This window comes from Sciurus vulgaris, assembly GCF_902686455.1.
Source record: "Sciurus vulgaris genome assembly, chromosome: 8".
Taxonomy (NCBI): domain Eukaryota; kingdom Metazoa; phylum Chordata; class Mammalia; order Rodentia; family Sciuridae; genus Sciurus; species Sciurus vulgaris.
In genome coordinates this window covers 115153421-115166132 of record NC_136468.1, presented here as the reverse complement: position 1 = coordinate 115166132, position 12712 = coordinate 115153421, and the positions used below count along the sequence as shown (strand labels likewise).

The window sequence follows — 12712 nt, the reverse complement described above, 5'->3', positions numbered from 1 at the left end:
TCGTGAGTGCTTGGCATGTGAGGAGAATCTGAGGAGCTGACAACTGCCACACAAAGGAAATCACTGAACTGGCTTGTGGGTTTTCCCATGAAAGCCTTATCTAGACACTGAGGTGAGAATGGCAATAGTGGGAAGGCTGTGTCTGGGGACAGGAGCTATATGGGAGCTCCTTGTGCTTTCTGTTCAGTTTTGCTGTGACCCTAAATCAGTTCTAACAATAAAGTTTATTAATTAATTTTAAAAAATTTAGTTGCCAGTTGGGGTGGGGGTGGGGCTCAGTGGTAGAGTACTTGCCTAGCATGTGCAAAGCCCTGGGTTTGATCCTCAGCACTGCAAAAATAATCAATCAATCATAACATATTAGGAAAGACCATCTATAGTTGGTCAAATGTGAATAACTAAAACCAACACCACACTGTTAACAAAGAATACAATATTATTACAAGGTACTTAGGAGTAAAGAACAATGAATAGTATACATCTAATGTTTTAATAATATACAATCAACATGTTCTGATCAACAGTATAAACCATATAAAAGAGAATCTTGCTTTCCATTTGTACATTGCAAAACTTTACAGGGTTAAAACATACCAAATAAAGATGCTATAAAGCTATTGTTTGAATAACTAACATGAAGTTATTGCTGTCTGGTGTTAAATCAGTTACATCATTACTTCTAATACCAGTCATTAGATCCATGAGATCTCTTAATTTCTAAGAGATTATACAGAAAGATTATTTTGTAGCCAAATCATGTTAATGGATTTTTAAAAAAAATTTAAAGAAAGTAAATGCATCTAGAAATGTCTATCTAGGTGATGGGGTGGAGATTCTTAATACTTCTTTTGGTGATTCAGGCATGACAAACTTAGGATCTCAGAGGATACACTGTGACTGTGCAGATGTACATGAAAGTAAAACCACAATTAGTTGCTTCAGTTTTTACCCCAGGTATAGTTTATGAAAAAAGTATAAAAATCCTCTTGCACTTATTTCTATTAAAGTCATTCAACTATTTATCAAACCCCTTCAAGGCCACTCTTTCTAATGTAACTGATAGATCAAGGTTATCCTTCACTCTGGGAAATAAAGGTCACTTGGGAGGGCAACAATGTCAGTTGCAAAAGCAGCAGGAATACTCACTACCTTTATTTTACTACTAGTTCACCTTTACTAGAGAGGGAACTTTGGAAATGACAAAAATAGGTGTCTGTTCTATACTTCCTTTGCTTTTCCTCCATTGGTTAGACACTCTGCCCTCGAGTGCATGGGAAGCCATCATGGGAACTCTTCTACTACTTAGTGACAGATGCTATCTTTGTGTCTTAGAATTCTCTGGGCCTGGGAGTTACCCACTCTGCAGAAGTTACCTGCAAGTCCAGGTCTCTGTGGCTATTCCCTGAGCTGGTGGCTCTTAACTTTGGTTGTGCACTGGAATGACTTCAGGAGTTTTAAAAAGTACAAATAGCTGGGTCTCTCTCATAGAGAATGGTATAATTGGTCTCAGATATAGCTGGGTTTTAAAGGTATTGAAAGGTCCCCAGGTGATTTCAAGGTGTAGCCAGGGGAGTTTCTTTAGGGTGGTTATGATTAGACTCGATAAGACTCTTGGTGGATTTCATGAATATGTTGAATGTTCCAAACATGGTAAATAAACATTTTTATGGTTGTCCACATACTTCTAAGTCTATACTGGTAAATGAATATCAATTATAATAAAAATAATTTGTGTTAAGTCAGATTAGGATATATAAACCCAAAAGTGCTATATTACTGCTTTTGTTACATATATAAGGTCATATTGGCAGATGATCAGAATACAGCATGAATTTGGATTCTTCTAGTAGTGATAACAGACAGTAATCCTTATAGTGATCCCTTTCTAATAACAGACTGACCAGAACCTGCTTCAGATCAATACTAAGTTAATGGGTTTTCTATCTTTTCTAATTTTATAAATATCAAATTGATGATTCTTCTATTCACTGTGACAATGACCTAACTTAGCTCTGCAATGAGGTTACCTTTAAGAAAGAGTTCTCTTGCTTTAGTTTAACCCTTATAAGCAAAGATTTTAATTTCAATTTTTAATTCTATTGCAGTCTTTCTAAAGTAAACTACTTCCTTTAGTAGAAAAATGAATTTCCTAAAAATATACTTTACAAAGATCAGTGCTACATGAAGAGGACAATATGCTACAAAAAAGTTACAAAAATAGACCTACATTTCAAAACCTGTCTGAATGTTTCTTTAATAGTACAAAGATGTTTGTCCCTAGTATGGTAGGTGTGGCTGGGAAAAGAGGCAGGGATTTCTGTTCAGTTAAGGTTTTATAGCTTCAGGTAAGGAAATATAAACAGATCATCATGTTATAATAAAAACGTGTGCTTATCAAAAGAAAGAAATACAGAGTACAGATTAAGGGTAATTTCAACAGCTGCCTCTTAAGAGGGAGTAACTCACTGAGTGGGGGTGGGGGAAAGGAGACTGGTTTTTGTAACTCACTTTTTAGAAAATGCAAAGTGTCCTGATAAAGCTATCAAGGCTCAGATTTGGATGTTAGCTATTTTCAGCATAAACCACTGGCAGTAGGGAACTGGAGGCTTTTGGAATGGTCACTAGTAGCTAAATCTTAGGCATTTTGGCAGCTATGAACTTTTCTTTCAGTGACATATGGGATTCCCTATACTACCCAGGCCTTTTTATTCCATCATGACTTAGAGCATAGTATAGGCTTGTAGGGTGTGTATGTTAGAACTAAGTGGGAGAACCTTAGACATTCTAATTGAATGGGTTTCCAGAGATTCTAGACTTCTCTTTTAAACTCTTAGGATTCTGGTTTGCAGTGAGAGTGAGAACTGGCTTATCACCATCAGGCAACAGCTGCATACTACACAGGTGCAACCAAAGGACTTGATGGGAGTGAGTGTGGGTGGGAGTCCCACTGGTGAGTGCCAAGGCTTGCTCTCTTAGACTTTCATTTACACAATTGATGCTCAAATCTTTGATGCACAAAAATTTAGTGCACAATGGAATAACCTGGGGTGAGCACCCTGAAAAGTTCATGATCCTGACTTCACTTGAGAAAAACAAATCAAATTCCTTTGATTGGGCCCAGTAATTACAAAGAGCATCCCAGCCTGGGGACCAGTCCCATTCCTGCATACACAATCCATAGTTCTTTAATGGCTGCAGCTTGGGTGGAGGGCCCAAAACAAACTTAAGAACTTTCAACAAACACCTAAGCTTTCTCATCATCAGCTGGAATGTAATATGGTGCCTCCATTGGGCTCCTACTTGTAAAAGGAGTGGCAAGGGGACTCACAGCATATTTAGAGTTTGAAAGATTCATCTTTTTTTTTAATCATGAGGTGGCATTTTTCATAGTATATAATGATAGAGACGTCTTACAGACTGTGAAAAGATGTATGCAAAATTTGCGTCCCATTGTTAGTTCCTGACTCTTACTTTCTTCTGAACTCTGTTTCCAAAGGGCAGATTTGAGGCTGGGGTCACAGGGAAAGGTCTTCTAGGAAATAACTGAGGAAGAATTAGCAGACAGATGCTTAGGAAGGTATTTGGAATAATTATCAATGAGGAAGAATGAAAGTGAGTACAAACTTTGAGATTGGACCTGTCAGGGCTGTGATACGGAAGTAATGGGAACCTGGTAGCTCCTCTCCCATAGTGGCACTGGGATAGCCTCAATGTCTCCCTGAATAGACATAAAACATTTTGGGAAACACAATCTTAGAATAAATAGAAATAAGATTTTATGCAGGAAAAATTGAAGTACAAAGAGAAGAAAGGCAAATTTGAATTGTTTTTGTAGTTTATTTTGTTATAGGAAAGTATTTCAAAGTACAAAAATACTAGAATTTCATTGCTACAATTCAACTGGCTTAGGACTGCTCTTGCTCACCAATCATCTGCTTCTTGACAAATAAGTGATAGCAGAAAGTGAGTCATTCTGTTTCCCAGGTCTGAATACACATTGACTAAAGTTTTTCTTTCCTTTTTGAGTACTGAGGTGAATAATGAAAGTGGTTTTATGACAATGGCATATCTTAGGTTCTTAAAATGTTACTTAATCTTCTCACTAATCATGTTGATAGATGGTAGCCCAGAAGGTAAGGGACATTTATGGAGCCTGGGGGATTCTGCAAGCCTAGTTCCAGGCCTAAAGGAGTGGCATGTCAGGATGACTTGAACTTGCCTACTTCATCCTACTTCATCCATGAATTTCTCTAGATGCTTTCTTGGTTGGGACTCCCTCTACTGAGGGAGTACACATTCCTGTTCCCCTGTGGCTTAGACCTTGGTCATGTTAAAGTCCTAGCTGCAGTATCACCTCCTTGATGAACCTTCTAGATCTCCCCAGGAGAAATTCACCCATGCCTGTTCTGAGTTCTTGTGTTTAGCTGACATACAATATTTGTCATATTGTTTTAAAGGTAATTATTTGTGAGTCCACTTCCTTTACTATATGTGGACTTCTTAAAATACGGATTTCTTCCTTGATGAGCAGGAAGGAGAAGATATTGACAATGAGGATTTAAAACATTCTTTACAAAGGATTGCCATTAACCAACTAAGTTTCAAGGATGAGAAAATTAGGGGGAAAAAAGTTGGGATCCTAGCTAGTTGGACAGTCCAATTATAGGGACATTATTTTAGGATGAATTTCTCCCCTCTTAAAACATCTAAAGATGTGAAAGCATCCTCATCGATTTAGAACTCTAATTTCACGCTTGCCACTTGAATTTCACTCTACTCATAATGTTCTCTTTCTTTTCACCTTTACAATGTGCCTATTCTGGGTGTTGGTTCTTGCAATAGTAGCCTCAGGGCCTAGATATTCTTTCACAAAGAGCCAGAAAGGACTTCGGGGGTAGATTACCAGGCAGGAACACATACCCTTCCAGTAAACAAACAAACAAACAAAAATTTTTAAAAATGAAATGACTCCCATGAGTAGTCTAAAACTAATTTGGGGTATGTGTGAAGAGATGTGAAGGTGAAATGAATCTTAAGATCAGTATCATTTTTGTAGTCTCATGACATATCCTCCAAAGGACTTGATTCATTTCATCTGAGACTCAAATTTGAGGACCATGGTCCTTTGTGAACTTTTGCAGTGTTGTTACATCTTATTTAAAGGCTACTGGTCTGAACACTGATGGAGCAAATATGGAATCTTAGTTACTCCTGATGGACCATCTCCTTTTGCTGACTTCATGACATTAAGACAGGGAAAGCATAATAAGTTTCAAAACAATTGAATGGAAAATAAACAAGTAAGTCTAATACTCATAATTAGAAAATACTGGTGAGCTAATGGGGAGTAGTACCATGGAAACATTTATACAAAAGTAAATCTGAAGGAGAATTCAACCCCTTCAATTCTTCACCCAGGAAAGAACAAAGTGGCTTATCCTATTGTACCTGCCTTGATTTGATTCAGTGCCAATCTGGCCTGCTTAGGACACGCAGGACTTCTTGCATATTTAGTTGTCTTGCAATGGAAGAGTCTTGAAGCAGAGCCAGTGGAATCAAGTGTTAGCTGGAAGACTTGTAACCCGTGCTTCTTGGTCACAGTGGGTCTGGATCAACTCAGTGTAGCAAGGGCTACAAGTAAGTTTCTTTCTCCTTGGAAGAGCCCATTAAATCAAAATCAATAGTGACAACGGAAAATTCCAAAGATCCCCAAGCAGTAAAACTCCTTGTATATTTCTTTATTTTTTTCTAATATACCTCACTGAAAGATAAACTTCTGCTCAAATGGACAACTTTCTTCCTGGATGCCTTTTTGTGGAAGTTTCACAGTTTGGAGATCAAGGAATGAGCCTACAACTTCCCAAAGTGCATCCAAGGAGGGGGCACTTCCTGGTTGAAAGGAGCTGATCACAGCTCATGTGGTAAAACCAGTCCAGGTGTCTGAGAGTTAACAAGGGCATGGCTATCAGGAGTGAAGTAGCTGCCTTGGCTTGGTCCTGGGTTTCTGAAAAGTCTAGAATCTTTATGGCTGATGCTGCCCTCCATGGTCATGCTCCAATAAATTCACTGCTTGGTGGTGCTACCCGTAGGTATTCTGCATTTTCAGCTGTGGGACCCTTAAAGATGCCATTTGGCTTGGATTCCTTGGGCAAGAAGTCCTGTTGGTAGTCAGGGTTGTCCAGATTAATTTGGTGGTTGCCTTTCTGGGCCCAGTGGGTGGAGCTGTCGAATACACTGTTGACACAGGTAGGCTGGGTGGTGTTGAGATATTCGGGGTTGCCCACGGCGTTGCTGTGGGGATTTTGGTAGTGTGGGTCTCTGCCAGCAGATGGATGCAGGGGTTGATTGTGATAGACAGGGTTCTGCACAGATCCTGCAGGCCTTTTAGGAATAGACTGGTTTATATATTCTGAAATAGAAAAAAGGCAGACATGATACCATCAGAAAAGCATCATTCAAAGATCCCAAAGCAGGATTCCATGGCTCACTGTCAACCCTGTGAATGTCTTCAATGAGACACAGAAGGTAAGGAAGCCTCGGGGGACTACTGTGTTCCTTGCTGTACTCGAAGTAATGCACACGTGTATCTTTTGTAAATTTAAAATTCTCAGAGGATAGTCTGCCTTCATTTGTGTGTGTGTGTGTGTGTGTGTGTGTGTGTGTGTGTGTGTATCTGTTGTGCATATACTGGGCATGTCTGCAGTTAAACCTCAGATTGGGAAAACATATGTTTCACAGTTATGAATGGAGCCAGGAGAGAAGAAAATATATGTATCTGTCATATACCCATATATGCACACCATGCACACACACACACACACACACACACACACTAAAAATATAGATGGATACTTTTGCTGTTTGCTTCAAACTCTTAGAAAATCTGTAGATTCATTTCTAAAGCAAATCTGTAGAGAACAACCCAGGTACAACTTAAACTCAACACAAAGATCTTGTATATGTTTGGTCATTTTGTATTTATCTGCTTCTTACTCTATTCTATCTGCAAATCTGCTACAGTCTCTGCCTCTGGATCAGCTAGAAGGGTTCCAGGGAATAAGGACCAGGCACTGCTGGTTGGGGCTGAGGAGGCTGGTGTGCATGACTGTTTCCTGAGCAAGGCACTTACCAGGTGCTGGGAGGAATGTATCATCTATGCTGTCCTCTGTTAAGGTGCCAGTTGGGTCTGAGCTGTACCGCTGTAAGAAGCTGTCCTCCTTGATGGAACAGCTCTGCTGGAGAGCAAGTTAGGCAAGGTTACCATAATCAGCATTACTCAAATTTCACTGTGGAAATACTACCCAAGGTCTCATTAAAATGCTCATTTCAATCTGGTAGGTCTGGAGCAGGACCTGAGAGCATGGATTTCTGAGAAGCCCTCAGGCAATGCCCATGCTATTGGGCCACCCATCTCAGGACAAGCAGCAAGGTCCTGATCAATAGTTCTGTCCAACAAAACTTTCCAGTGATGGAGATGACCTGTAATCTGTGCTCTTTGATATAGGAGCTGCTAGTTACATGTGGCTGCTAAATATTTCAAATGTGGGAAGAACTGGATTTTATATTTTATTTCATTTCAGTTAGTTAAAATTTAAGTAGCCACATGTGGCTACTGGCAGATGTACTACACTGTGCATGTCCAGATTCGGGTTTCATATTTGATCACACACCAGCATTACTCAGAAGTTTGGGTGAATCATAGATTACTAGGTTCCACCTTCATAGTTCCTGGTTCAGTAGGTCTGGGTGGTGTCCCAAGAATTTGCATGTCTGACAAGCTTCCAGGTAGTGCTGATGTTGCTTGTCCATGAAACACATTTTGAATTACACTGTGATATGTGACAGCTAAGTGCTATCTCTAAGGCAGGGGTCTAGGAAACCATGCTGGGGGAAAAACATATAGGAAGAAATCTGGATTAAGATGAGCATTTTCCAAGTATAATAGAGCAGTGATGCACAGATGTTTTAAAATTAAAGTTTATGAAGTGTTTGTACATACCCCATTTCTATTAATGCAAGCCACAGTGGAATTATTGCTGGTTGCACTCTGAAAAAGAAACAGAGATGTTTCTCCTTGATATACTTGTACATTCTCACCCATTTCCACTGAATTCAGGGAGTGTGTCTCACTGAGTAGATATGTTGGAATGGGCTTAATTTTGTCTTGAATCATTAGCCTTAGAAAAAGTAGGGTTGGTTTGATTTAATTCTGTCCCATAGCCCAAAATGATTATAGTCAATGATTACAATTAATGTTGCAAGGCAATAATAATTACTCAATTACACTTAAGTTTACTTGATTGATTTGGGCTTTATCATTTGGTCAAAATTTACTTCTTTTTCATGATGAGAGTTCTAATGGATGGTTGTCATTTTTTCTAAAACTCAATTTGTTCAAACCAATAGACAGAGTTAGAGAGAGAGAGAGAGGGGGAGAGAGAGAGGTTCATACCAGAGAACTTAAGAGGGGAGTCCGAGACGTAGATGGGCTGTTGAAGAAGCCCTGCTGTGGGATGAGGTACTCATCAGCATCGACCACATCTTCCATGTCTTCTTCATCCATCAGGGCACGATAAAAATTGGAGTCTGTAGGGCTTGGCAAATGCATTCTTTCATCCCCCTGGTGTACAGATTTTAAGACCATTAAAAAGGGCCATAGAATAAAGAAGAATGAAATTATGGCATTTTCCAGTAAGTGAATGGAACTGGAGAATATCATGCTAAGTGAAATAAGTCAAACCCCAAAACCAAAGGCCCAAAATGTTCTCTCTGATATGCAAATGCTGACACACACAATAAGTGTGTGTGCGGGGGGAAGAATAGATTTTCATTGGGTTAATCAAAGGAGAATGAAGGGAAGGAAGGGAGGATGGGAATAGGAAAGACAGAAGAATGAATCAAACTTGACTTTCCTGTGTTTGTATATGAACACAACCAGTATAACTCCACATCATGTACAACCACAAGAATGGGAAGTGATACTCCATATATGCATAATATGTCAAAATACATTCTACTATCATGTGTAAATAAAAAGAACAAATAAAAACTGTTTAAAAAGGGTCATAGAGATGCTAGTCCACTTCCTGGCTATAGGAATAGGGGTCCATTGTTATCAGTTGCCTGTATATTTGCCCATTTGGTTATAATTCTCGCAGTTTTCTGAAGAATAGCTGTTATTCCTCCAACTATGTATGGGCACCTTAGAATAAAACATTGCTCCTTGCACCTAAGAAAATGCATAGAAATGCAATCAAACTTAGAAGGGAAGATAAAGGGAAGTGGCAGAGCAGCATTTATTGAGTGTGTACTATGCTGGTAAGTGCTATGCAATGAATTTTGCTTATATTATTTTGGTGAATCTTTAAAACAACCCTGTGTGATTGGTTTTGTTTTTTCCATGTTATTAAGTAAGGAAATGTTGGAGATGGCACAGGGGCAAATGCAGTTAGTGATCTCAAACCAGATTTGCCTGCTTCTCTATTGAACCAAGATAGGGCTTTAGTGATCTGACCACAAGGGACTGAGAGAAAAGGCTGTGTCTGGGTAGGAAACTTTAGATGGGATGGTGACATGGAGTTGGACTGGAACCACCACAGAACCCTGCTTATTTCACAATTTAGTCTATGCCATAACAAAGGCTTACTCCACTGCTCAGGAGGATTTCATAAGATGACCCAGAAACAGGCCATACTGGCACAGTGACATGTGATGCTCATCAGAGGAACTTTTGCCAATGGAAATGCAAACTGTGGTCTTAGTACCTGAATGACAAGATAGCGTTGGGGGTCTCGAGCCATTTTGGAGAATTCCACGATCAACTCACGGAACTTTGGGCGACTATCTGCATCTATCATCCAGCCTAAGGAGGAATGAAGAAAGACAGCAATCAGAATCCTGGAAGAAATGCTAAAGATGGCTCTGCTTAAATAAAGCATTTACTGTTATTTGTCCTGTTAGACAAATAAATTATGAAGAAACCTAATCTTCGTGATAGACTTTCTAGTCTTGCACACTAGCACTAATTACTGTTCAAAGGCTATGAAAACACAATATTTTTGAATAAGAATAACAACACCATCCTCTAATTTTTACACACCTGCTCTTCCTAGGGTCAGCATTCTCGTATTATCACCTTTAGTGATGGACCAGCGTTGCTGTGTGCAATTGCTGTTACCTACTCTGACAGTAGGGTGCTTGTGTGTCTAGACTAAGTACTCACTAGCCAGTCACTCTCAGCAGTTTTTCAAACTAGAAAGCATTTAATTCAGAGAAATATCTGGCTTTGAGGAACTTGGAGTTGGGACTATTCCACCTTGGAGCTTTGACTGCATTGCATACTCAGTCACCATTCATGCAAGGGAAAGAACTGGCTGTCTCAGTGCCTTTCTATTTATTATTTATATATTTTGCAGTGCTGAGGATCACACCCAGATCTCTGTGCATGCCAGTGCCCTCCATAGGAGGAAGCATTTGGCAATCACACTGGTGCATTGGATTATATGACTATTTAAATCCAGATTCAGAAAGCTGGAGGCAAGGCTGTCAGCTTGGAAACCCTCATGCCTCTTAGGGTTCACATTTATTTTCCATTATCAAGATGTCAAGCTATTTTAGGCCAGACTGCTATGTGACCTTAGACAAATCATGTGACCTCTCTGGGTTTCACTTTCCTCAGCCCAAATTGAGGCAGTTAAAATAGATGAACTTTGTGGTCTAAAGCTCAGAAAGGCATTAATGTTTATATTATCTTGACTTCATCATATTCCCTGGGCCTCTTCTTGTGCAAATGCTTATCACATATGTGATGTTACCTTCTAGAGACTAGTGCACTTGTGATTCTAGTGGAATAATAGCACCAATCAAATTATACACTCTTATTTGGATTAAGATTTTTAAATACTGTACTACAGAAGACCTTACATAAATCTGCTGTTTTGAAGATTTAAGCCAAAGCAGAAATGTTGATTCTATCAGCCTCATGTGGTTACTCATTGTTAGGCATTTAAAAACATGCAGTCTCTCTGGTAACAGGCTTCAAAATGCTGGGCAGCTCTGCATTTCGTTGAGCAACTTGGGGAAGAGAGTATTTGCTGTAATGGCTTACGGAAGTCTTCCATTTTATTTATTTGCTTGCAAACATGCACATATGTCAGGTCACGCTGCTCACTGAGTCAAAGAAATGTTTTTTGAAGAATGCTTGCAGGGGGTATTTACAGATATTTTTGGACTTGGATGCCGGCCTCAAAGAATGTGATGATGTTTCTTCAGGGAATAAAAGGACTGGGCTATTTGGCCAAGAACAGCAGGTGCTCTGAGTGCCCAGGTTCAGTTACATGAATGTGGATGGTCACCCCGGTACTCACACTTGACCATGATCATGTAGACATCAATGGTGCAGATGGGTGGCTGTGGAAGGCGCTCTCCTTTTTCCAGGATGGATGAGATCTCACTTGCAGGGATTCCATCGTAAGGCTTGGACCCAAAAGTCATCAACTCCCAAACGGTGACTCCTGAGCAGTCGAAGCAAGCAAAGAAAGTAGTCGCTTTGTGAGTCAACAATAATCATAACATCTGTTTACCTTCGATTGTCATCGTTGCTTACTATTTCTCAGGGTTTAAAAACCTATGTTTCAATAGCCTTGGGCAATCTGCTTAACTGCTGGAAACCTCAGTTTCATAGACATTAAGTGGGATGATGATGGCATCTGCCTCATAAGATGGTCATGAGGATCAAACAAGATAATACAACTGACATGTTTAGTACAATGCCTGGAAATAGTAACTGAGCGATGAATGGTAAGTAAACACACTAAAGATGACAATGACAATGACAACTTGGGCTGCACAAGTGTGACTGTCCTGAAGAGCAGGAGTCACACACTCACCTATCTGTCTCCAAGTTGAGTATCTATGGAACTCTAAAGACAGAGGTCCTGAACGAGGCTGAAAACTGCATGTTTTAAAACAGTAATAAAAAGGAAAACAAAAAGCCTATATTCCTTTTAATAAACACGAAAACCTCATGATTTCTGTTTCAAAGCAATTTAAAACCAACTGAAGCAGTGGCAATTTTAGAGTCAGGCTTCTCAGATGAGCTCTGGGTTCTGAACAACCACAGAACCCTGGCAGAGTGTCCTAACTTCCAGTTAGTCCAACGACCCATTTTTTCCAGACTTGGTCTCTGGAGACATTGGGGTTGAACATCCCCAATTCAAAAATCCAAAAGCCAGGTACATGCTCTGAACTCGGAAACATTTTGAACACTGACATAATGCTCAAAAATTTTGGATTTTGGAGCATTTCAATGATTTCAGATTTTCAGATTAAGGATGCTCCACTGTTTAAGTCTGTGTAAAATTCCCAAATTTAAAAAGCTCCAAAGTCTGAAACACTTCTGTTCCCAAGAATTTCAGATAAGATACTTAAACATTCCCATAAGATCTGTGTGGATTTTCCAGAGTCCATTCTAAAACAGAATTACCTGAATTGATACAAAGAACATAAAATTGAAAAGTGAAGGAAATAAATGGTCCCCCAAAAGATTCGTCCCTTTCCCCCCATACAATCAATACATACTTAGTGAAAGAAAGAGTGTCTTATTTTCAGATGGATCAAGTCAACTCCCGTTTAACTGGGATTTTTAAGACATGCACAATGAGTTTTCATGAGAAGGCCAGTTTTTAGGTTTGAGAACAATTGGTGACAATGG

At 39.5% G+C, this 12712-nt stretch overlaps 1 protein-coding gene across 3 annotated transcripts in view; it reads right to left on the bottom strand.

Annotated features, from left to right (window-relative positions):
• Positions 1-212: 212 nt before the first annotated feature.
• EGFR (epidermal growth factor receptor) overlaps positions 213-12712 on the bottom strand; it is a 195269-nt gene continuing 182769 nt past the window's right edge. For 2 of the 3 annotated variants that reach the window (XM_079151507.1, XM_079151509.1), the window contains exons 23-28: positions 11367-11513; positions 9765-9862; positions 8453-8620; positions 8000-8047; positions 7130-7235; positions 213-6409 (exon numbers count right to left, since the gene is read on the bottom strand). In XM_079151507.1, the coding sequence (XP_079007633.1) occupies positions 6048-6409; positions 7130-7235; positions 8000-8047; positions 8453-8620; positions 9765-9862; positions 11367-11513 (929 nt within the window). In that variant the 3' untranslated portion in view covers positions 213-6047. The remainder of the gene's footprint in view (positions 6410-7129; positions 7236-7999; positions 8048-8452; positions 8621-9764; positions 9863-11366; positions 11514-12712) is intronic. The other variant, XM_079151508.1, reaches the window with a different exon arrangement.